This window comes from Acanthaster planci, linkage group LG03, assembly GCF_054643075.1.
Source record: "Acanthaster planci isolate LZ-2023a linkage group LG03, COTS_SCS, whole genome shotgun sequence".
NCBI lineage: Eukaryota > Metazoa > Echinodermata > Asteroidea > Valvatida > Acanthasteridae > Acanthaster > Acanthaster planci.
Window position 1 is genome coordinate 9247827 of NC_141779.1, and position 26093 is coordinate 9273919.

At 42.6% G+C, this 26093-nt stretch overlaps 3 protein-coding genes across 6 annotated transcripts in view; 1 reads left to right on the forward strand and 2 right to left on the reverse strand.

The window, feature by feature from the left end:
- Window positions 1-25654, reverse strand: part of LOC147799617 (uncharacterized) — a 34567-nt gene extending 8913 nt beyond the window's left edge. Inside the window, exons 1-8 of one of the 3 annotated variants that reach the window (XR_015424785.1) lie at window positions 25465-25615; window positions 23053-23306; window positions 22439-22564; window positions 20247-20371; window positions 19351-19511; window positions 18763-18846; window positions 18489-18602; window positions 17555-17736 (exon numbers count right to left, since the gene is read on the reverse strand). Coding sequence is in view for 2 of the 3 variants with exons in the window: in XM_087134621.1 (XP_086990747.1) it covers window positions 17639-17736; window positions 18489-18602; window positions 18763-18846; window positions 19351-19511; window positions 20247-20371; window positions 22439-22564; window positions 23053-23079 (735 nt within the window). In the remaining variant the exon portion in view is untranslated. Of the gene's footprint in view, window positions 1-16575; window positions 17737-18488; window positions 18603-18762; window positions 18847-19350; window positions 19512-20246; window positions 20372-22438; window positions 22565-23052; window positions 23307-25464 lie in introns of those variants that run through there. The other 2 variants (XM_087134621.1, XM_087134619.1) reach the window with 2 other exon arrangements.
- The window catches only part of LOC110990437 (uncharacterized), a 108022-nt gene that overhangs the window by 60326 nt on the left and 21603 nt on the right, over window positions 1-26093 (reverse strand). The window lies entirely within an intron of this gene.
- LOC110984699 (uncharacterized) lies at window positions 2859-8382 on the forward strand. Of its 2 annotated transcripts, XM_022245126.2 has the most exons (4): window positions 2860-3026; window positions 5110-5202; window positions 5917-5977; window positions 6500-8382. In XM_022245126.2, the coding sequence occupies exons 1-4, from the start codon at window positions 2979-2981 to the stop codon at window positions 7126-7128; spliced, it is 831 nt and encodes a 276-aa protein (XP_022100818.2). In that variant the 5' UTR covers window positions 2860-2978; the 3' UTR covers window positions 7129-8382. The 2 variants fall into 2 exon arrangements, with proteins under 2 accessions (XP_022100828.2, XP_022100818.2); XM_022245136.2 differs by lacking the exon at window positions 5110-5202 and having other exon boundaries at window positions 2859-3026.

Consider the following 26093-nt stretch of genomic DNA (forward strand, 5'->3'; position numbering starts at 1 on the left):
TTTAAAGGGAAAAACCGAGCACAATACCTATTACTGTATACGACACGTAAAGTACAACGCATTCAAATGGCACATAGTCTTTTTTGGACAAGCATGAGATGCCGATTCCAAATTGTACCTAATCAGCGATGTCAGTTACGTTCTAAAAAACCACGTTTAAACCCGTGTATCGGTAATCGATAGGCCAAGGTCATAGAAAACGCATCCAACATCTCCCATGTTAATATTCGTTGCAAAGACGTTATCACTATTAGAATCGATACTGCAGCGTGTTACCTCGTGCAGATTCAGAGAGGGGAAAGTCATCGAAAGTTGTGAGTCACGGAGCCGGCTCCTCAATGAGTAGGATGGCGGTGCTTGGCACGGGCTCAAAACGGAAATACGCCCCTTATCTAAAACGAGCTGAACCTCGAGGAACAGAGGACGTGCCTGGCAGGGACAGGTCAAGCAAAGGCCAAAGGGAGAGATCGAGGGGTTCTGTCCAGGGTTCTGTCCAGGCTTCCAATGAGACAAAACGGGCGTGGCGGAGTGTCAGGCCCTGTTCCATTGCATTTGGTCACGTAGATGCTTTCCCGAAATGTCTTGTCTTGTTTGTGAAAGTGCATTGCGTATTTTCTGTTTTATAACAGGTGAAATACGTAAGAGTAAAAATTTACTCCATCGAAGTGAACAACCCCCTCTCACTGAAACTAGGGACGAGACGAATTCCAGTGAAATTTAATCAATCGAGTGGATCATGATTCCACTTCAATGTCCACTGCATGGAAGAGGTTCCTTTTATAAGCTAGGCCTATTTGAATCTACATGCAAAATGATTTTGAAAGATAGAACATCGAGTCCTTACTGTCACTCTTTCAGACTTCCAGGGATCAGTTTGGAGGATTGTTGAAGTAAGAGAAAAGGAAGAGAAACGTGATAGATAGGTCCAAGTTGGTTGGTTGCCTGGTGGGTTGGTTGATGAAAAGAAAGCAAAATTACAAAGCAAACTCTCAGGACAATTTTTTTTCGTCATGTGGAGTTATTTTGCGACAGTGTGACAGTTGATCAAGAGAAGGCTTCGTGTCGAGGCAGGCCTATATTAAATGAACTCTGAGAACTTTAACAGTTGTATCCTCCGACAACAGGTTCCAATTTCGTCTTTTGAAATCTCAGCTGCGCAAGGAAATCTATGAGGACACCAGTGCCGGTTATTATAGGAAATGCTGCCAACTACAGTCAATCAATTCTTACCTTTGGAGGGAGGGCAAAAGTAGTCAAAAATACTTGAAAACTTATCGGTATATACCACGTTAGTTGAAAATCCGACATCCAGAACGTGTCTAAGTCAAAATATTATGAAAAAAAGGTTTTAAAGACGTCTGCATTTGTAAGCGGAGGTCATGGGTTTGAGTCCCATCCGAGTAAGTTTGTAAATATTTTAGAAGGTCTCGGACAAGCACCGAACATACAGTATTTATGATATGTGACTGTAAGGGCAAAGTGGTGTTGAAACGTGCAGAAAGACTATACAGAACTTGTAAAGGTTATGAGATGCAAGCCACCCTGACCCACCTAGGATCCCTTTAAGCAACGGGAACATCGCTGAAACCCTTCGCACAAAATTGCCACTGGTTTCGCACCAAGAATGACTCATGATTAAACACGCTCCAGCTAATGTGTTCAGAGATCTCTAGACCTGGAGAACATCTGCGAACCCATGTAACGAGAAATGTTGAAGATTGATCTAAAAAACCGGAAATGATCAGGACTTCAGAAAACATGTCTTGCATCCTGGGAATTTGTGAACTTAATTTTTCTTGAGAAGTGCAAATTTAGTTTAAAAAAATGATCCGTGAAAAGTAATTTGTAACCTAGTGTCCACTGCCCACTATACACTACTTAAGTTCTTTAATTGTAAATGCATGTGGAATCAGATGAAATGTTTCATTAAATTTTATGCTGAAAACTTCGATAGTCACTTTGCGAGTTTGGGGTGGAATAATTATTTTTGGAAGGAGCGTCAATTTCAAAGGTCTTTTGTTCTATTCACCGACTGGCCATCAACTCATCGTATATCATCCCGGGTTCCAAATGCGCACCATCTACTCACATTAAACAGTCACGCCCGTGACAAATCCAGCCCGTCGACTGTAAGCTTCCAGACCGTACACATATTGCCCTCATTCCCGTCCATCTTCTTACTAGATCTGCCACTCTGCTTTGGAAGAGGTTTATAGCTTCGTATTTCAAGCAATGGACTGATTAGCGCACGAACCGATCGTGCTTCCGACGATATAAACCTTACCGTTTTACTCCAAACTGTATCCAAACTACGTACAAAACAAAATGCACCTAACATTATGTTTTAAGCATCGAATTCCTGCGGGCTGTCCCATGAGCTTTCAGGCTAGAGAAAGACCTAAAACTACATGCTAATGCTGTAAAATTATCTTCCATCAGAGCACTTTGTGGCATGTAGACTGGGTGGTTTGTAAAAAGAAGGATGGAAGTTACCAGCAAGTCTGCCACTTTGTATGAATGAAAACGGGGAATTCCAAATTGCTCCATTTTGCAATGGATTGCAGGCATCAAATTTTCAAAATGGCGACGGGCTTTGCGACTGCTTTTGAGGGTGATCATCTCTGGGAAGAAATAAACTCAAAAGTCATCGGTTAAGCCACTCAAAATTGAAGAAAAAATGCAAATGAGACAACGAGTTTCAATTTGCTATGTGTTTTGAATACCTGGGAAACTTGTATCTTTCCAGATGTTTTTGAAGCGAGGGTATTTATCACTACATGTACTGTCTACAGCAGCCTATGCAGCTGGTTTGCAAGCGGCCAAGCGTTAAGAAGCGCCCTCTGATATCACAAGAGGGCGTTCTACAATAGCGGCAGTGCAGTATGGGGCCGGGGATACCGAATCCGGGTAACAGTTGATTTGCGTGACTCCGAGTGCGTTCACGGTTATTTTCCTCAGAAATCAGAGCCAATGCAAAGATGAGCAACAAAAGCGGAGAAAAGGAGAAAGAAGGAGGGCCGTCAATAGTAAGACAGGCTTCAAAAAAGGGCACTTGAACAGAAATGATTGTGGCTAGAACATACAGTGGATTTCCATGATCAGGGTGATGATCATGAATGTGGATGCAGTGTAGGCCTACTGCATGACCGTCACCTTGATGACGAGGCTGTACATGTACGTTGTGGCGTACATATACACTGTACATGTACATCATAGGCCTAATACTGGCCTGCGTTAAAACTGATGTATGCAGGCCGAGGACTATATTTCATTCCTTCATGATCTGATCATGTGCCATGCCAGCCGTAATTATGTTGTATTAACTTGTATTGCCATGATTAGTTGAGGTGATTCTACCACCTCGACTAATCACGGCAAAGCAAACTGGTAGGTCTAGGCCTCGTACATAGGACTGGCACTGAACGCAATGGCATGGTACCAGTCTGCTTGGCCTATCATCATGACCTGTCCATGTTGCAAATGCTGAGAGTGCCAAAACCTCTATGCTAGCCTACTGACAATGGTGGTTGAACGACCTGACAACTTGGCAAGATGTGATTTTCAGTTCTGCAATCAAAATTCAGGATGTATCAATGTTTATTTTAGTAATAAATGCAAAAATCACAGTACTGATTGCCAGCCATCTTTGATCATATCCCAGTATCCTCTGCACTATATGCATATCCAGTCGAATCTATATCATGAGCTATATATGCAATCACACGTATGAAGCCAAACCACTGTTCACAACCATGCACAATGCATGCCATCTAGATGCTCAACCAACCATAAAAACATCACGTGTGAAATTTGGCGCCGATAACATTCAGGCTTTCTTTTCCTGAAGAAAAAAAACCCTCCCTGTCCACAATTTGGACCCATGATTTGAACCCACACCCCATTTATCACAAACCATTATGCTGTAACCCCTTGACTACCGCAATTCACTCAAGTTGACAGTGTTTTTACTGTTGATATACCGATGAACTCCTGCAAGGCAAATCTAATATACATTGGACATGTGCAATACAAACACAACCACCGTGGTTTGGCTTCATATGTGTGATTGCTTATATAGAGGTACATAGTCCTTTCTGCAGTCATGTCTGATCCATTCTACTACAGACAATACCTGAACTAGGACCAGATTGCCCTTCTTTGTTTTGAAAGATGTAAGCCTAGGCCGATAGTCTTACAATGTCAGTCACTGACTAATTTGGTAAATTTAAGGACTCTACGAATCGCCATTTTGGACATCTGGACATGATCAGGCGACAGAGTCCCCGAGCACGTACATCTTTGTCTGTGTAAAAACCGAGCTTGCACGCACTCCGCCGACCAAAAACCATCCAAACTACTGAACAGATACATATGTATAAGATCAAACCACAGGCATGCAACTTGGACTTTCACAAATAAACCAGGAAATTTCCATCTTCACAGGACTTTGTACAGTGTTTTTCCATTTTCAATGGCATGAGTGTGAAGTGAAAAACAAGGAATCCTGCATGCCTGAAACCGATGGCATTTTGTCCAACTTGTGAAATCTAGGACAAAAGAAATTCACTGCGTTCTTGGCAAAAGGACACTAAAGGACCTCAGAGGGGTAATGAACAATTTGATTGGGCCTACAGAAGGGCAAACCAGGAAGTGTTGCCACGCGCGCCTTTCTCCTTTCATCACAAGTTCTTGTTCATGGGTAATTTCCAAAAATCAGGGGTCCAAAAGTGTGACATTTTGGTGTCCCTGTTACATATGACCTTTGTTATTTGACATGGAAATATCACGAGAATTGATTTCAAACTACATGTATTAATATCTGTTTGGCAGGTAATTTGCATTAATTCATCACCCTTGGAAATTAGAAAATGTGTTTTGAACTTACAAAATCATACATGTATGTCAGATGTAACAGGGACACGAAAAAAAATGGACCCCTAATTTCTGGAATTACCCACATTTATTCTATTCTTCCATTGCAATCAGAATGCAGAGCATGTCATACAGATGGCACATGTATTCCAGTCAAAGTGAAAAGTTCATGCCATGCCTTTTCAATCTGTTGGTAGCTCAAAATCAAAATCCCACTGTTTTTCTTGCCCATCAAAGGCCTCCGTTCATTCAGCCAACCAGTGGGAATCAGCCAGCTTTGGGGATAATGCACAAAAAGAGAAGTTTCTTCGGCTCATGGGTGGAATGAAGGTAAATTTGTTTGTTCAAGGTACATCAATCAGCCAAACATAAAGCGGTGTTCCAAAAAGTTTCTTTCTTTGGCAATGAACCAGTTTCCTATCTTTTAGGTTTTTCCTAATTTCCAACATTTACTGGACATTTAACACCCACACGAAGGACTGTCTGGTTTCTGTTCTAATCTGAAGGACAACATCTACATGTATTGATGATGGAGTATTTCAGCCAGGCCTGCTGCCTTGTAAAAAGAGCCCAAATTTTTCAGTGTTATGTAATTTTCTTTTGTTTACAAAACTGGCACAGTGCGCTGCCGACGTCTTTTCAATAGGGGCCAGATTAGCGTGCAGCATTTCTGTGTTGCTCATTGCTGCTGTGGTGAAGCGCTTTTGTCCCTGGTGGTAATCCGCTTGCGCTGATTGCCCCAAACCCTGGTATACGGTTTCAAAACAAGGATGGATTATCTCCCCTATTGATAATGAAAGAATGTTGGTAATTCCCAGCAGCCTGGTCTTTTGTTACAAGTACGGTCATTTGTCACAAGGCCTAGTTCCCTTTGTCCGATTTCAGAGACCCTGGCCATGCGTGCGAAGAATACGTGTCCGAAACCGGAATCCCTGGCGGCAAGGGGTTAAAAACAGATTGACATCAAAGTGACTTGAACTAAGAATATAAAAATTGGGTTCCTTAAAAGAGTCTTAATGACCAGTTTTCTGTTTGAATTGACAGAAGCAGCACACTGGACGTTTCGTTATAGGGGAGACAAACAAAGATGCCCACAGACGAACAGGTGAGAAACAGAATAGTGACACTCAGCAGACTGCAGCAACTTTGAGATGAGACAACCTAAAGTAGGTCGGGCTGGATTGACACATGAAGAGAGGTTTGGATTGCCTGCCCCCTGCTGACTTGGGGCACTCAGGCAGTCAGATTACAGAAAAGAAAGCTGTCATGGTGCATGGCAACCAGTGAAATCTCAGAAGCTAAAAACAACTTGCAGCCAATTTCTATACATTAGTAGAGCACAACTAGAAGGTATTTTATATACTGACATATTCCATAATTATCAAGGGACCCAGTTAATTTAAAAAGTATGACATTTGTGACCTCAACAAAGGAGAGTTACGTCAACAAAGTGCAGAAATACAGAAGAATGAAGCTCAAAGAGAAACTCTGAAAATGTCTTCACAGGATTTGTACTAATCTTGGAAAATATGTGCTCAGCAAATGCAAATTACCGACCAATGTCATTCATTTTTGACTAGTATCCGGCTATAGAATTGATTACTTTTTTTATGGCTGACATTTTCAGAAGAGGAAAACAAGAAGATGGAATCCAAGCTGGAACAACAGTATCAAGTGGGGCTGGAAAAGAAGCTGACAGGTCAGAATCGACGGCACGTTGGGCTGGGGTTTGTCGAACCTGAGGAGGAGAAAGAAGACAAGCCATCAGGGACACATATCCGGTTTGATGATGACGATGAGGTGTCGAAGAATTCCGAGACATCCAAAGGAAGCCCAAAGGAGGGAGGAGAAGATGCGGGAGACCAGAGAAGAGGCGACAAGGACCTTCACGGCAAAAAGGAAAGACGGGATGAGAGGCAAAAACGAGATGAGAAGAGAAGAGAGGGTGATGCAGAGAGGCGACGATCAGAGGAACAGGTGGCAGAGAGAGGCTTCAACAGGGAGGGACCGCGGAGTGAGGCGCGAGACAGAAGAGCAAGCAGTCGAGACGATGACAGAAGACACGGAGACCATGGCGACAGAGACAACCGAGAGAGGAAGGAGGACCGCAGCAGAAGAGACAGCCAGGCACAAAAGGAGGGACAGTCTGGCAGAAATGGTGACAAACACAGGCGCAGTGAGGAGGCGGCGGGAGAGACAACTGAACAAAAGAGGAAGAAGCACAAGACACGGGAGGAAGACAGTGGCTCCGAGTAGACTGGCTTTGGCCCAAACGGTTGCTTCCCAAAGACCACTACTGCACCGTCAATGAGCCATAACCCTCTGCAATATCTACAAAATGTCATGCCTCCAGATTCTGAGGTACCCTGAGCCTAGGCAACACCCTACTTGACTTACATGTTCATGGAAGTTTGGATGAAGTACATGACAGCTATCGAGAGCCAAAAGTTGTATAAGAAAAAGGTATCTTGGCGATATGCTTGGTAGCACTTTCAAATCATTACTATAGAGCTGCTTACAAAATCAGCGTCTTTCACACAGTGCAAGCAAGCAAGCAAAGCTCCATTCTCCTGAGCCAAATTCTGCAATTATATTCACTGGTCTTTACATATAATTGCTATTCCTCTAGCGCTTGTTAACTTAGTAAACAAGTAATAAATCACATTTGTACTTTGCTGTCAAATGTAATTGTTGAGCTGCCTGAAACTCCAACACGTGCTTGGTTAAACTTTTACTGGAGACATGAATGGCGTACCTGGATGTCAAATATGAATCAGCATAGTTTCCATTTCAAAAATTCAGCCCTCTCATGCCATGAGCCAGCACTGAAAGGGGCTTAGTTTGTCGACCTCATATCAGGTGGTGACTTCAAGAAGGTTTCCCCCCTCTGCCTAGGAGCACGGGCGCTGTCCATGTTTATTCAGGTGGCTTGCCAGTATCAGTGCTTGCCAACAAAATGCATGACCTACAACATGGTGACATTTTCTTGCAGAGTGTAACTGCCCTTGGTAATAAGGTAGCAACGGTGAGTTCAACCTTTCGGTTTCGGTTTTGTAAGCAAACAAAAAGATGACTCACTTTGGGATGGGCAGTTAGCCAAAATGATTCCACACTGCGATAAATAAAAAAGCTGGCTTATTAGAGTGAAATTAGAGCTTGCCTTAAATCAGCAGTTAAGAATGTTTTTTAAGTTTCATGTGGTGAAGTAGACTTTAGGAGTTTAAAGTAATTAGAACCTCCAGGCTGTAACAATAAGCAGCACACAAGTCGAACCAAAGACAGTCAAGTTGTTCATCACCAGCGTTTCTCAGAACTCCCTTGCCTTTTGACAATTCACAAAAGTTGTACATTTGGCAGAACTGCAGACTTTCCACAGTTAACCGAAGCATTTGTTTATAACCATGTCACTTCATCTGCATTTGTCATATTTCTTGGAATAATAAAGATTTTCTGCACACACACCTGAGTTACAAAAGGACTTGGGTCTGTAGTGGTCTCGTTGAAAGTCAATATATACGTTCGGGACTTTTCATTTCACTGATCATACAGTGGGACATCTGAGAAGCAAAAGCTTGTCAAACTTAACTTAGTGTTGTATATACATTTACTTCCTATTCAAGGCAAAGGTAAACCCAAAACACTTTCCCCAAAACCAGAAAATAGAGAAACAAAACCGCTCCTAGCCTCCCAAGCAACAAATATTGAAGTTCTTGACTTCTGAATGTATATACATGTTCACACGAAGGGTTGGGGTTACATAAAGTCGACATAGTTCATGTTACATAAAGTCGGCAGGGTTGGGGCCCAACATGAACTCTGCCAACTTTGTGTAGAATCAACCCTGCAGATTTATGGAACAATGAACCTGCAAGTTTCAATGGAGGGGAGGGGAGTTAAACTCAGTTCTTGACTTCTGAATACATGTACATGATCACATGAAGGCCAAGTTTCTAAGTAAAGAAAGATTGGGTATTGGTCCTGTAACCAGCTGGTGGCATGAGCAAAAATGACATTTTCTTGAGTGTTCTCCAGTCACCAAGCCATGTTTATGTCGTTTCTACCCTGCCAATTTTATATAACATCATCCCTGCCGACTTTATATAACATGAACTCTGCCAACTTTGTGTAGCATCAACCCTGCAAATTTATGGAACAATGACCCTGCAAGTTTCAATGGAGGGGGAGGGGCTAAACTCAGTTCTTGACTTCTGAATACATGTACATGATCACATGAAGGCCAAGTTTCTAAGTAAAGAAAGATTGGGTATTGGTCCCTTAACCAGCTGGTGGCATGAGCAAAAATGACATTTTCTTGAGTGTTCTCCAGTCACCAAGCCATGTTTATGTCGTTTCTACCCTGCCAATTTTATATAACATCATCCCTGCCGACTTTATGTAACATGAACTCTGCCAACTTTATATAACATGAACTCTGCCAACTTTGTGTAGCATCAACCCTGCAGATTTATGGAACAATGAACCTGCAAGTTTCAATGGAGGGGGAGGGGCTAAACTCAGTTCTTGACTTCTGAAAACATGTACATGATCACATGAAGGGTTGGGGTTACATAAAGTCGACATAATTCATGTCAAATAAAATGTTGGCAGAGTTCATGTTACATAAAGTGGGTAGGGTTGGGGCCCAACATGAACTCTGGCGACTTTATGTAACATGAACTCAGCAGATTTATGGAACAATGAACCTGCAAGTTTCAATGGAGGGGGAGGGGCTAAACTCAGTTCTTGACTTCTGAAAACATGTACATGATCACATGAAGGCCAAGTTTCTAAGTAAAGAAAGATTGGGTATTGGTCCCTTAACCAGCTGGTGGCATGAGCAAAAATGACATTTTCTTGAGTGTTCTCCAGTCACCAAGCCAAGTTTATGTCGTTTCTGCCATGCCAATTTTATATAACATCACCCCTGCCGACTTTATGTAACATGAACTCTGCCAGCTTTATGTAACGTGAACTCTGCCAACTTTGTATAGCATCAACCCTGCAGATTTAAAGAACAATGAACCTGCAAGTTTCAATGGAGGGGGAGGGGCTAAACTCAGTTCTTGACTTCTGAAAACATGTGAATGATCACATGAAAGGTTGGGGTTACATAAAGTCGACATAATTCATGTCACATAAAGTTGGCAGAGTTCATGTTACATAAAGTCGGCAGGGTTGGGGCCCAACATGAACTCTGCCAACTTGTGTAACATCAACCCTGCAGATTTATGGAACAATGAACCAGCAAATTTCAATGGAGGGGGAGGGGCTAAACTCAGTTCTTGACTTCTGAAAACATGTACATGATCACATGAAGGGTTGGGGTTACATAAAGTCGACATAATTCATGTCACATAAAGTTGGCAGAGTTCATGTTACATGAAGTGGGTAGGGTTGGGGCCCAACATGAACTCTGGCGACTTTATGTAACATGAACTCAGCAGATTTATGGAACAATGAACCTGCAAGTTTCAATGGAGGGGGAGGGGCTAAACTCAGTTCTTGACTTCTGAAAACATGTACATGATCACATGAAGGCCAAGTTTCTCAGTAAAGAAAGATTGGGTATTGGTCCCTTAACCAGCTGGTGGCATGAGCAAAAATGACATTTTCTTGAGTGTTCTCCAGTCACCAAGCCAAGTTTATGTCGTTTCTGCCATGCCAATTTTATATAACATCACCCCTGCCGACTTTATGTAACATGAACTCTGCCAGCTTTATGTAACATGAACTCTGCCAACTTTGTATAGCATCAACCCTGCAGATTTAAAGAACAATGAACCTGCAAGTTTCAATGGAGGGGGAGGGGCTAAACTCAGTTCTTGACTTCTGAAAACATGTACATGATCACATGAAGGCCAAGTTTCTCAGTAAAGAAAGATTGGGTATTGGTCCCTTAACCAGCTGGTGCCATGAGCAAAAATGACATTTTCTTGAATGTTCTCCAGTCACCAAGCCATGTTTATGTCGTTTCTACCCTGCCAATTTTATATAACATCATCACTGCCGACTTTATGTAACATGAACTCTGCCAACTTTATATAACATGAACTCTGCCAACTTAGTGTAGCATCAACCCTGCAAATTTATGGAACAATGAACCTGCAAGTTTCAATGGAGGGGGAGGGGCTAAACTCAGTTCTCGACTTCTGAAAACATGTACATGATCACATGAAGGCCAAGTTTCTAAGTAAAGAAAGATTGGGTATTGGTCCCTTAACCAGCTGGTGGCATGAGCAAAAATGACATTTTCTTGAGTGTTCTCCAGTCACCAAGCCAAGTTTATGTCGTTTCTGCCCTGCCAATTTTATATAACATCACCCCTGCCGACTTTATGTAACATGAACTCTGCCAACTTTATGGAACATGAACTCTGCCGACTTTATGTAACATGAACTCTGCCGACTTTATATAACATGAACTCTGCCAACTTTGTGTCGCATCAACCCTGCAGATTTATGGAACAATGAACCAGCAAATTTCAATGGAGGGGGAGGGGCTAAACTCAGTTCTTGACTCCTGAATACATGTACATGATCACATGAAGGCCAAGTTTCTAAGTAAAGAAAGATTGGGTATTGGTCCCTTAACCAGCTGGTGGCATGAGCAAAAATGACATTTTCTTGAATGTTCTCCAGTCACCAAGCCATGTTTATGTCGTTTCTACCCTGCCAATTTTATATAACATCATCCCTGCCGACTTTATGTAACATGAACTCTGCCAACTTTATATAACATGAACTCTGCCAACTTAGTGTAGCATCAACCCTGCAAATTTATGGAACAATGAACCTGCAAGTTTCAATGGAGGGGGAGGGGCTAAACTCAGTTCTCGACTTCTGAAAACATGTACATGATCACATGAAGGCCAAGTTTCTAAGTAAAGAAAGATTGGGTATTGGTCCCTTAACCAGCTGGTGCCATGAGCAAAAATGACATTTTCTTGAGTGTTCTCCAGTCACCAAGCCAAGTTTATGTCGTTTCTACCTTGCCAATTTTATATAACATCATCCCTGCCAACTTTATGTAACATGAACTCTGTCAACTTTATGTAACATGAACTCTGCCGACTTTATGTAACATGAACTCTGCCGACTTTATATAACATGAACTCTGCCAACTTTGTGTAGCATCAACCCTGCAGATTTATGGAACAATGAACCAGCAAATTTCAATGGAGGGGGAGGGGCTAAACTCAGTTCTTGACTCCTGAATACATGTACATGATCACATGAAGGCCAAGTTTCTAAGTAAAGAAAGATTGGGTATTGGTCCCTTAACCAGCTGGTGCCATGAGCAAAAATGACATTTTCTTGAGTGTTCTCCAGTCACCAAGCCAAGTTTATGTCGTTTCTACCCTGCCAATTTTATATAACATCATCCCTGCCGACTTTATGTAACATGAACTCTGCCAACTTTATGTAACATGAACTCTCCCGACTTTATGTAACATGAACTCTGCCAACTTTATATAACATGAACTCTGCCAACTTTGTGTAGCATCAACCCTGCAAATTTATGGAACAATGAACCTGCAAGTTTCAATGGAGGGGAGGGGCTAAACTCAGTTCTCGACTTCTGAAAACATGTACATGATCACATGAAGGCCAAGTTTCTAAGTAAAGAAAGATTGGGTATTGGTCCCTTAACCAGCTGGTGGCATGAGCAAAAATGACATTTTCTTGAGTGTTCTCCAGTCACCAAGCCAAGTTTATGTCGTTTCTGCCCTGCCAATTTTATATAACATCACCCCTGCCGACTTTATGTAACATGAACTCTGCCAACTTTATGGAACATGAACTTTGCCAACTTTGTCTAGCATCAACCCTGCAGATTTAAGGAACAATGAACCTGCAAGTTTCAATGGAGGGGGAGGGGCTAAACTCAGTTCTTGACTTCTGAATACATGTACATGATCACATGAAGGGTTGGGGTTACATAAAGTCGACATAATTCATGTCACATAAAGTTGGCAGAGTTCATGTTACATAAAGTCGGCAGGGTTGGGCCCAACATGAACTCTGTCAACTTGTGTAGCATCAACCCTGCAGATTTATGGAACAATGAACCTGCAAGTTTCAATGGAGGGGGGGAGTTAAACTCAGTTCTTGACTTCTGAAAACATGTACATGATCACATGAAGGGTTGTGGTTACATAAAGTCAACATACACGTAGTTCCTGTCACATAAAGTTGACAGAGTTCATGTTACATAAAGTCGGTAGGGTTGGGGCCCAACATGAAGTCTGGCGACTTTATGTAACATGAACTCAGCAGATTTATGGAACAATGAACCTGCAAGTTTCAATGGAGGGAGAGGGGTTAAACTCAGTTCTTGACTTCTGAAAACATGTACATGATCACATGAAGGCCAAGTTTCTAAGTAAAGAAAGATTGGGTATTGGTCCCTTAACCAGCTGGTGCCATGAGCAAAAATGACATTTTCTTGAATGTTCTCCAGTCACCAAGCCATGTTTATGTCGTTTCTACCCTGCCAATTTTATATAACATCATCCCTGCCGACTTTATGTAACATGAACTCTGCCAACTTTATATAACATGAACTCTGCCAACTTGGTGTAGAATCAACCCTGCAGATTTATGGAACAATGAACCTGCAAGTTTCAATGGAGGGGGGGGAGTTAAACTCACTTGGATGATTCAGAGACTTGAAGCTGAGGTCTTGGCACCAAGATTACCATGACTACCGACGTTGTGCTTGCATCTGCTAAATGAAACAAGGCTGCTTTCACTTTGACCTGCAGTTAATGGTCAGCTATAGAATTCTATTTCACGAAGAGCTATAAGAGCACTATGGTAAAGAAAAAAAGTTGGTTTACATCACAAAACAACAAAAAAAAAACATATAACGCAGCTTGTCTGTTCTTTGAAAGCCCCTCAGACAGGAATGGGGATCCTGCAAACATTTGGTTAGCAGGATGAGTTGGGTTGGCGTGGGGGGTCCGGTTGGCGAGATGGTTCTTTCCTCGCCTTCCACCTCGGCGGTCCGGGTTCGATTCCCGACTCAGTCATATGTGGATTGGGTTTTCAGTCCCTACCTGATTCCGTGGGTTTTACCTAGAATATTCCTCTGGGGTTTTCCTCCCACCTCTAAAACTGAGACTACTTCTCATTGTGACCTCATTACAGGTTTCTTCAGCCTTGCGGACTACAGTGCCTAGGGCACTTTTGAGGAATCCTTGGTGTCATTACCAGAAATGATTAATAATAATATCAGTGTCCGTGGTGTTTCATTGTGCCTCAACAAATACAAGACAAAGAGAAATCAGATGGGTTTGGTCTTAGCAGTGGCCATGCATTCTCCTACCAAAAGTGTTCATGTTACAGTGAATCCTGGTATCTCGAGATTGGTCACCGGGACTTGGAATATCACCTTGCTTTGGCAGTTCAGAAGTTTTGTTACAACATCAGCAGTGCTCCTGTACATTCCGCCTTGCACTCTGAAAGCTTTAGATCATGGTTCCATGGTATTTAGGGCAAAAGGGTGACTTCTTGGGAACCACATTTTCAACGTTAGGGCCAGCTTGCTGAAATATCATTTAGCAGTCTTTCTTTGCAGTCAAGTTGTTTTCCTGTTTGCCGGGATAGAGTTCATTTGAACCATAGCGTGGGTCCAAGTTCCATGTGTACATGACTAAATCCATGGATCAGGATAGGAAACGACCCACAATGTTTTGTGTGTCCATAGCTGTGCCGTATTTACTTCACACAAAAATCTGTGAAATGCATTTGCCCTTCTTGGCACCCTGTAAGGGCACTGAGGAACAACTGAAGGCAAGTCCAAGCTTTACTTCTCAGATTGGTCAAAAGAGGGCGCTGTTACAACAACACAGCATATGGAACTACTCTTGGACAGAGCCAGCTACATGTATGTCACTGAAATGCTGGTATTTGCAGTCAGTCTGGCTGTTCATATCTGACTAAATTACATATTGAATTAAAAAACCTCACAACTCGGTTTTTGGTTAACGCACCGGTAGAATACTTGTACATGTATTGCAAACTTACAGGAAATAACTCTGTAATGAAGGTTTACTTGAGTATGCTAAAAATGAAAGATTAGAATTGAAAAAAAGAATGAACTGAATGGATTCCATGCTCTTCCACATTCTTCGAGAGTTCTCCAAGACAACTAATTGCGGTCTCGGACAGAAGAACTTCTATTGTACTCAAGACATACTCAACTCCTTTTCTATTTGATTTCTGTTCATCTAAAAGTGCATTCAGCACCAATAACGGGATGATTATGAGTGACAATGAAGACAATAGTTTCAGAGGAAGTAAGGAAAACAAACAAACAAACAAACATTTGAGGGAAAACCAGTGGAATCTGACGGGCACTGAGAACCAAGTCCTCATGCCGACCTAGCTGGGATCTAAACCCAGGCCACAGAGGTGGAAGGCAAGGAAAGAACCACGACGCCAATCTGATTCCCCAAATACATGTATAGCTGTATTAGGGTGAAAAACAAAATTCTGCGCTTGTGGGATAAGGACAGAATGTGAGGTTTCTGATCTGTCAAGGAGAATAAACTGACATTGTGGAGGTCAACCTATAATTCAGAGATCCAATTTACTAAAAATAGCCAGTGCCTCAATATATGTGGATCATTTCAATGATTTCAAAATAATAAGAATAACAACAAGCATTTGTAAAGCGCCCTCTATCTAGCAAACTATTCTGAGGCACTGTATTATCATTATCCCTGCACACTGCGCTCACACATCATCTGAACATTCCTGAAACCATCTCGGATCACTGGGGAGTATACTAGCCTGATGCTGCCATTTTGGCGCAAACAACTAAACAACCGTGTCTGCCCTCACAGGTACCCATTTCACTCCTGGGTGGAGAGAGGCACATAGATAGGGTTAAAGCAGGGATGTGCAACTTAAGCTCAGAGCTGGTTCAGTGCGTGTTACAGCCGGCACAATATCAAAGCAGAAATTAAGTTGGATTATGTAACACTTTCTCTAATAATGAAACATATATTCCTGTCTCCCACTTTGTTTTCTTGTAATATTTTAAGTCAGGGTACACCCTTTCTAAAAATATGCTGCTCAAGATATTTCATCCTGTACATTCTGAGAAAAGTGTACCACAAAATTGGGGAATTTTGCCTCTTTAAAACTTCCCTTCTCCTTGAAATCGATAAATGAAGAAGATTTATTCCTCAAAATGGACAGATTTAAGCACCGCGTCGGCGCGTCGTCTCGGCATAACCACGGCTGCACTGTACATGCTGCAACACGTGTCATGTGGTCGCGGGTTTTTTCGAGAAAGTTGAGAGTGCCTGCGGGGGTAACAACAATCCGTAACACGCATGGAACCGAGGTTGCACATGTGTTTGCACTGGGGCCGCTTGAGGTTGCTTATCCCTGGGTAAATGGTCCGCGGGTAAAGTGACTTGCCCAAGATCACAGCATGTTGCCACCAGCTGGATTCGAACCCCCGACCCTATGATCAGAAGCTACAAACCCTAACCATTAGGCCACATGCCTCCTGGGCTGAAACACTCTGAAACACTTCGGGCATTAAACTAAGTGAGAATGCAGGCTAGCACACACATCTCGTCAAGTTAATTTGATCATAGGGAAGGACGAGTTTACATCTATTTTTTTCAATGACAAACTCAAAGTAAAATGATTGTATATAAAAATACTCCAAGCCACTGACAAGCCATTCTCTCTGCATTTAAATTTTTTATTTCTATAATGAAATGTTCGATTAAAAATGTATTTGTAAACCACCTTTTGTGCTCAATATTCACTCTAATTTTCCCTTTTTATAATTGCAAACACATTCGCTTTCAAAAATTACTAACACTGTATTGTAGTATCTTCCATTTGATCTGTAGTATACAGTCCAACAATTCATCATCTATGTGATGTGGAGGGTTTCCTTTTTTATCCATAATTTGAATCTGAACAGGCCACCCAGTGTTGAGTTATTAAACCGTCTTTTAAAAGCAGCGATACTCTTGTTGATTTCCCCTGTTGATATCACAGGTTTAAGGCCGTCTCTCTCTCTTTTTAGCAATTTTTCGGAATATGCGAGACCGATGGGCAAGAGTCTAACATCAACTCGTCCAATCGCTAGGAGTTATAAGCGAGATGTAGGTTGTGCGTTTTGTCCGTGACGTCAGTCCAACGTAAGCTGAATCTTACCGCTTGCATGATAATACTCAACAATGACTGCAACGCCTAATGAGGATCCAAGAGTATCATCCCTTGCAGATAATTGAGACTCCATGAGTTGCAGTGGATGTGTCCGTGATGGGGGGGGCAACGGGCCAATCATCACTTGTCCTATGAGGCCAGGGCGGTGCGACAGAATTGCCTCGAGGCGGTCGTCTGAGCAATTTGTATATATCTCTAGAAGATCCTTCCACTGTCTTCAAGGTATCGGAGGATTCCCACGGGTTTGGGGGAGAAATGGAAGTGGGACGGAGGTAGTCCATTTTTTGTTAACCCACATTGCCAGTGTTCGGTTGCGATGCGGATGAAAACACGAACCCAGGATTTACATGAACGCAGTTCAATGCAACAAGGTGGCCCTCATCCACCCGGTCCACAGAGGGCACTCTTTAGACGCAACGCAATCCAACCAGCTTTTACTCAAATGGACAACGACTCCTATGAAAAGAAATGAAAGTAGATACCTGATGCAATGGCTGGCTCCCTGGCACCTGGTTCTGATGAGCATGCCTAATTGCATTGAGTGATCTACAGATCTTCTGGGTCGTTCACATGTCATCCACTGCATCGTCAGCAGGGTCCCTCAGCTGCAAGAACGGCAGAGCCTTCATGTGGAACTCTGGGCACTCCACACCGAATGTTTCCACTGGTTATTAAGAATATATCACCAGATTAGACTTAAACATTCTTAAGCAAAGATATCTTTACAAACAATTTAAGGAATATTTGTGTGGTATTCAAAGGTTCCAGAAGCTAATAAGATATTGATTTAAAGCAAAGCCTCAGAATTATAAGGTCCTAGAACCAAAACAAAAACTTGCTGCTGGCAAATCAAGATGCTGGCATCTAACGTAGGGTATCAAAAGGTTCCAGAACCCAGACCCCTAAGAATATTTATAAGAAAATCTTGTGATATAACACTTTAATAAAACAGCAAGTCTTAAATAAACTAATTGTTATAACAGAAAAAATCTTACCTTCAAGTATTTTTTTCAAGGTCTTTTTTTTTTGGCCATGACCCACAAAATAAAAGCAACTACTGACTGAGTTCTAAGTCCAAATCATATCCATATTCTAACTTCTAACCTTACTGCACTTTGCATTCAAGAAATGGTGACTTTGTACAATAGCATGGCAAATTTCTTTCACAATGTTGCAAATTTCTCTCAAGACAAACTCCTCTGCATGTCTTCTGATGTCCCGAATTTCATGTTATAACAACAATGTAGATATCTTGTGCAAACTTGGGACTATACTTTCCAGCACTGCAATTTCCATATATGACGTCTTAAACCCCAAATAAATGATTCTGCAAATATTGTGTCAGGGCTGCCGTAACTTTAAATCTCATCTGGACATCCTCGGGAATCGTTTTCTTCCAAGGAATAGGCTACTTACTGGTTCGTAGGTTGACCATCCCAAAATGTCCCCTCATGAAGCCTTCCGAAGTGACAAAGGAGGTGCAGCTTGACCACGAATGGGATGTCCCCGGTTGGATAATGGGGAAATCACCTGGGTAGGGGAGTGGGCAGTGCGGTGGGAGGATATTACAAAGCAAACTCAGTAGTGACTGGTAACGTTGCTGTGCAGGCTAAATCACTGCTGGATACCAGTGAGTTGCAATAGTTTTAGCATTCAGTGGGTTGGATCATTCAAATCTGATCACGCTTACCGACCACGCCAGCTCCATCCACGGTTTCCACCTTGCCGTTGCTGTCTGCTATGACCCAGTGCCTGGTGCGAAGTTGACAGGACTCTGAAATTGAGATCGCAAACTATAACTTGTCATGCATGCCTGATGCATACAGTGACACTGATTGAAAATGTGCAAAGCAACTAAATGGTCTGGTACCCGTGGGGGTCCTATCACAACACCCATGATAAAGGATGCAGCACAGGTCCCGTCACAGAACCCATCTTTGGCCCATCTCAGGGCCATCTCACGACCTGTAGCAGGACCCACTACCAGCCCTCATGTACAACCCACAAGAAGACTCACCGCAGGCCCTATTGCAGGATCCACCTCAGGCTCTACAGTTGGACCTATCATAGGGCGTACCACAGGTCCCAATGCAGGCCCTATTGCAGGATCCACCTCAGGCTCTACAGTTGGACCTATCATAGGGCGTACCACAGGTCCCAATGCAGGACCTACCACGGGACCTTCCTCAGGTCCTTTTATAGGGTCCAACACAAGGCCCACTATGGAATCCACAATATAACTACGAGTCACACCCCATTATTATATACATGTACATACTGTCCCTGGGGCTGTTCTCGTCCATCGCCATGGTGATGTAATATGCAAACATCTTCCTCCCTGGCCTCAGTGGGTTCCCGCTCATCTCAGAGATAAAGGCTGTTGCCACAGAAACCTTGACATGTTCTGTCACTGCTACACAAGATGGTTCTTGGTAGAACCTACGTAATTTTGGAAAACGTGATCTCTGTCAGTTTTGCCTCTTGAATAATTCTACCGTTCTTCATCTTGGCCAAGACTATCCATACAAATGTCCCAGGACACATCAAAATATTTAGCTGCTTTCAAAAGGTCTCAAGTCCTCAAAAGCTGGGCATCATGAGGGATTTTTCACCTCAAAAAGTGCTACAGACTTTAATTTTCCATCACATGAGATTATTCACCAAAGAATAAAGTTTGATATGAGATTTGTTCTCCAACAACCAACGCCTTAAATACTGCTGTAAATATGCTCAGTGCCTGCAGAGAGCTACAGACAGAAATGATGAGTTTACATTGATGGGAATCTACCCACAATCTCCTGATCACTGGCACCAACATTCCAGCAGCTTGGGTTTAGTGGATTAACTTCAATGGATGGAATGATTAATCTGATACGTTGGCACAAAAGCTAATGTGAGCAACAGCGAGACTAGTTCTCTGCACTGCAGTACGCAATGGTAGGAATAATGTTATGATGGAATGCAACATTCAATTTTGTCACCATAACGTATCATAACACGGTACAGCAGGGGCTGGACTTGAAATGCTTTCTGCTGATGTTAGGCCACGTGACAGCTACAGGGTATGTGTTGCAGAAGTGTCGCCGATCAGCTTGCTCAAGAGTGTCAGATGGGGGCGGGGAGAAAACAAGACTTGGGGTAGGGGTTGACAAGCACGTCACACGATGCACCCACCTGGACAAAGACGACTGGTGAAATATGGTCCCAGGGTCCAACAGTTTGTCAGCAAGCTGTGTTAGCCAGTCCGTGAAGCTTTCTGCTAACAGGAAGAAGCCTTCGTGAGGTAAGGCAAAAGTAGACTGAAAGAACAAAAAAGAGACAAAATAATAAAAATTGAGGTTTCTAACTCAGGAAAATTTCAGAGATCTACTGCAGTAATGGAGTATCCTATTCTTTTACGGTTTTGGGGGACACAATTTTAAAAGATTTTGGGACAGCATTTTGGAGAATATTTTAACAATTTGGGAGCATCAACTTTTAACATTTCATAAATACACGTCTTCCTATCCAGACTTAAGTACGATAGGACCCACTATGAACAAATCCATTGACTAGTAATTCTATCACTAGTCTATGGCATCGTGCTTGCTGCCATTAAAGGGGGCCTTTAGGAGTGCATGGCAACACACGGCTGGTTTTTCCTACAGCCAAACATTTGGAATGGATAACACAGGCGGGTGACAAGCACAGTGGTTGGACCAAAACTTGACTGCCACTTCTGTAGCTTGCCCGGTACCCTTGCCAAGAAGACACTGTGGACTTGCCAGTGGTTACGATAAGTAGCTCCCCATCACAGGGTTGGAGACTCAAATCCAGTGACTGGACATATGATCTGACCTCACATAAGTCACTGTGCCTTAGCTTGACTCTCTCCACCCAGGGGCCAATTTCACAGAGCTGCTTAAGCACAAAATTTGCTTAAGCACAAAATACCTTGCTTGATGAATCAGGAACCAGCCAAAACTCCATGTAATGTATATTTTGTTGGGATCTATTTAGCAGATTTTTTGGTTAGCATGAAAATCAGACAGAGTTTAAGCTGGTAACCTTTGTTTATTAAGCAAGGTTTTTACCACTTAAGCAAATTTCGTTCTTAACCACTACCAGCCGGGGACTCCGAAATCGGAGCCGTGTGGTTTATATGCGTGGCCGGGGTCTCCGAACTCGGACAAAGGAAACAGGGCCCTGTAACAAAAGACCGTACTCCGAACAAAAGACCAGGCTGCTGGGCATTACCGACATTTTTCACTCTCAAAAGTGGTGATAATCCAGCATTATTTTGAAACCGTATACCAGGGTCTGAGGCATTGAGAGCAAGTGGATTACCACCGGGGACAAAAGCGCTCCACCACCGCAGCGATGAGCCACACAGCACCGCTGCACGCTAATATGGCCCCTATTGAAAAGAGGTCAGCAGTGCACTGAGCCAGGTTCGTAAACAAAAGACAGTTGTATAACACCCCACAATCTGGGCTCTGTTTACAAGGCTGCAGGCCTGGCTGAAATACTCGGGCATCAATGAAGGTCACCTGTCAACTTAGAGTAGTGCCTAAAGATTACTTCGTGCAGCTATAAACGACCGTTAAATGGAATGATGAATTTTTGAAACATTTTGAAAACGGAAAAAATGATAGTCATGCCGGCCCAGCATCATCAACGTTGAAAAATGCCCCGGCACGAAGTGGTTAAGCTGCTCTATGAAATTGGCCCCAGGAGTGTTGTACAACTACAGCTTGGTTTGTAGGCCATCTTGAGTATCTCCCTCCGTTAGGCGCTGGAAGGTAGTCAAGCTGACCTACATCCCAGGACCAGTACATCCCACTACATGTACTTTCGAGAAATCAGCCATGCTGTATTTGCTGATACAACACCTCATAAATGATTCATGAGCAAGCATGAATTGACAAACTAACAAAAACAAGGCCAACATACAATTTGTTTCTGAGCCGCAGAGTTCCACCTGCCTGGCAAGGACTACAACAGTCTGGCTCCGTGAAGATTACATGTCACAGACTATGTGCCTATGAGGCGGGTTCCAGAGAGAATTTTTAGTGCTACCAGAAAAAATTACCACACGGCAGAGAGCTGGACGCTCACTGGGATGGCATTTCCTAGGCACAAATTGATTCTACTTCCCGGATGCGAGGTGAAATCGGCCGACGTGCAGTGACGTGCAACAAATTGCTCATGAATATGTATGAGGTGTTGTGAAACAGATGGGCCTACCTAGGAGGACAGAGATGGTTAACAGTGTCTGATAAGCCCTTTGCCTGCAACGGTTACATCCTGCTGGATAATCCTGTACCCCTGCAACCATGTTTGCTATAACCCTTACCGAAATGCTCTTCTTTGACTTGTAAGCATACCTGTGAAATGAACTTGCTGTGGCAATAAAACATGTTACCCGTTTGGAACTCGCCCGTGGAGTTGAGGCACATACGGATGGTGATTTGACTGTAGGGACACTCAAGGACTTTGACAGTCTGCAGTTCCTAAATGAAGAAGATCCCAATACGATGTGTTAACAAACACAAATGCCCGCCAAGCCAATGCCTAAAGTTTGATAAAACCCTGACTTTCTTTTGAGATTTTCACAGAAACCACTCCATGGGAAAGTCATCTCCTTTGGCCATGATCTTTAACCCATGGAGGCCAAAAACAGTAGGTTTGTAGAAGACACCAACACCAACGTTCATCCCAAGTTTGAAGTTGGTTTTACCTGCCTCTCTCAGTGGACCTTATGCACGAGTCGGCCATATTGAAATTGACAGTGATCGGTAAACTCTTCATTTTTGGAACATGAAGGCATCAATAAAAGAATAAAATAAAATTTTCCGTCCAAAAAGTGTCTCTTTAGTCTGATAAATATTTTTATGTTTATGACAAAACATACTTCAGTCTTTTATAAGCCAGATTTGGAAAGAACATGAAAGGTAGGCTTAGAACCCAAAACATGAATTCCAAAATACTAGTCAGGTACCATCTCATTCAACAGTTCGTCATCCATTTCTTTTTCCAGCTGGCCCAGATGCGACAGCACTGACTGGTAACTCAAGAGCGCCGGACAGCTCTGGAAACTGTACACCCTGATTAGGCCACCGAGGCCAAGCAAGGTGCCGTCGTCCAAGTAACTGTCCGCTTGACCATTGTGTATGTAGTAGGAGCACAGCAGGTCAGCAGGAATGGTTACATCATCTGTGACAGGAGGGACTTCATCCTCCGTGGTCAGGGGCCCTGTGAAAGTACCAAAGAAATGGAATAATGAGCCAATGAAATCTCTGTTTAAAGGTATCCGCCTCGAGCAGAAGCACCCGCTCATGGAATGAACAGCCATGTAGGTTGGGAGTGTTCATTTTGTTGGTAGCTATGCGACCGTAATGTATACATTTTCTAGTCGTTCGTGAACGAGCAAAGTATACTGTAGTTCCAACCAAAGGAGCCTCCGTTACTAAAAACAATTTCCCCTCTCTTGGTCCAGCTTGATGCTCACGGTCCATCATTTGCAGATTTCCAGAAAATTACCGCGCTGAAAAGCATAATATGTGACCCACTCTGTGAAAATGAGTCATAAGTCACCAGAGCCACTTTTTGAGTTTTCGTTTGTATTGGAAAGAGCAAATTGAGGTTTCTGTTTTAAAGTATCACTCAGTTTGGCATCCTGATGAAAGTGGATACTCCATGGTGAAAAATGCTGTGGAGTCCTATTGATTTACACTGTGCAAAATTATTTGAAAGGACTTTTTACTCCAAAGTGACTTTGGCGAGTTAAGACTCATTCTCACAGAGTGGGTCACATATTTGGTTCAAAGAAGGATGTGACACTAAAGGCCCTTATTCTTTATGGCAAGCTGTCATTTTGAAAAAACAAGCAAAAACCATTAAAAGGCACCCATTGCCAATAATACGTCTAAAGACCCGTTTTTTTAAATGATTGCCAGTGGTTTCTCTTCAATAAGGTGAAGCGTGCACAAGCATTGATACAATGCACAGGCAGTAGCTGCAATTTGCCGGCATCACGTAGCTGCATTCAGCAGAATCAGAACTTGTTCCCAGACACTGAATTTCGGGGACCATTCAAACAAACAAACAAACGCACAGATAAACAAGCGACAGCAACAAAAGATGATTACAATTGGAGGGGCCAGAGTAATGCTTTTGGCACTTTTTTTTTTGTTAATTTTGTTTTTCAAAAGAAGGACCTTGCAAAAGCTGGACAAAGAAGCGACCTTGAAAAAGGAAAGCGGTCATTTCATCGGAATTTCTTGACGGTGGCAATCATGCTACTGTTAAATTCCACACAGCATTCACCTCATTTTCAAAGGAAAAATATTCCCACACAGCAACGTAGCCAGGAAGCAGTGAATGGCAAAACATAACGACCTGAAGACTTCAAGAGAAAATCCGGGACGCTGATAAACGAAAAAAATAAAATAACATAAAAAATCAGGGTGGGAAGTAGGTTATTACGGGCAAAATAGGCACGATGGCAGTGGATCACAAATTCAAACTTGGGATGGTAGAAAATGAACAATAAAAGCTGTGAACATTTTCTTGCAAAAATACCCCCACATCATCTGTTAGCGTCCCCATAGCTTCCTTGTGTAATTGAACCTTGACAGGGACAAAACTTCTGCCTTGAAAAGCCTAGTTACGCACCTGTTCACATGGACAATTTCTCTTCGAGAACGTTTGTTTCGCCAGCAGTTTTTGTTTTTTTCCGTTTTCTTCAGGGGCTTTATTGCTAAATAAGGTGCCTACTTCATTTGAACTTTTCCTTGAAACCCTTAAAATTACACCCAGTGCATTTTCATGAGTTTTTAATCAAAGAGTGCAAAACAGCCATATAGTTATAGGTTTGTTATTTCAGTCAGGAAGAAAACGGGAAAAACCTGTACATGAGAACACTTAACCAAGGAGTTTCTGCCGCTTACTGAAGGGAATTTGCACTGATGCAAACATAAACGTTCAAGATACATTTGTCAGTTGATTTTCTGTTGGTGTCATTTTGATCATCAAATGAAACGTAGAGTCACCTTACGCATCAACACCTGCACCAAGCGCTACGTATCCGTCAAAATCGTTCCCGGAGCGAGTCTGACGGCCAAACGCACACGTGTTGTGTTTATATGGAGTCAGTTTTTGTGTCCATGAAAGTGAAACGCGTGAACGCATCGTGCACGAAACGTACCAAAAAAACATACACAGGGGAAGGCACCTTATCTATTTACATTTCTTCAGAAAGAAAACAAATGTAAACATGAATATTCAGCTTAGAAATTATATGGCATCAAAGTAGAACAGGTTGTTGTTCCCTGAACCTCCCCCCCCCCAAAAAAAAAACAAACAAACAAACAAACACCCCGATAAACCACAAACAGGAAAGAACTCTTACGAGTTTCACACAGCCACGTTTAAATCGATACTTCGGCAGAATGTTTTGCCAGCAACTAAAGGGGCAACTAAATCTGCTCCACAAATATCACTGCACCTTAATGTTAAATGTGACTTTCATACTTGTCCCCATTGCTTCAACACCACCCTTCTCCATTCTACGGGGTTCCTGCATAGACATAAATAACCTATGTCTAGGGTTCCAGTCAGAGAGAGTAGCTGTCACAGCGCCACCAAGCGGCTTGCATTGTGAATGAAGAGAAGGAACAGACAGGTCCACTGCCCCGTCCCAATTGGGGAAGCGACTTAATACTAGCCCGTGAAACCTGGTGCGCTACTTTTTTTCAGTAGCTGGGGTGACAAATGATTCATGAAGAGGGGACAATGCAACACACCATTTAAGACATTTCAAAAACGCGAATCCATTACGTCGCTTCGACAGCTTAGTTGGTAGAGATTTGAACTACAGATCTATAGACCCTGGTTCAAATCCGACCCATTTATGCTATTCATTTTCCAATTTTATCATTGTGTTTGGGATTTCCTTTTTCAATTGATGCAGAAACAGAGTCCAAGCATGAACCCTCTAAGAGTCTTGAGAAAAATAGCAGACCAGGTTTCACGGGTTAG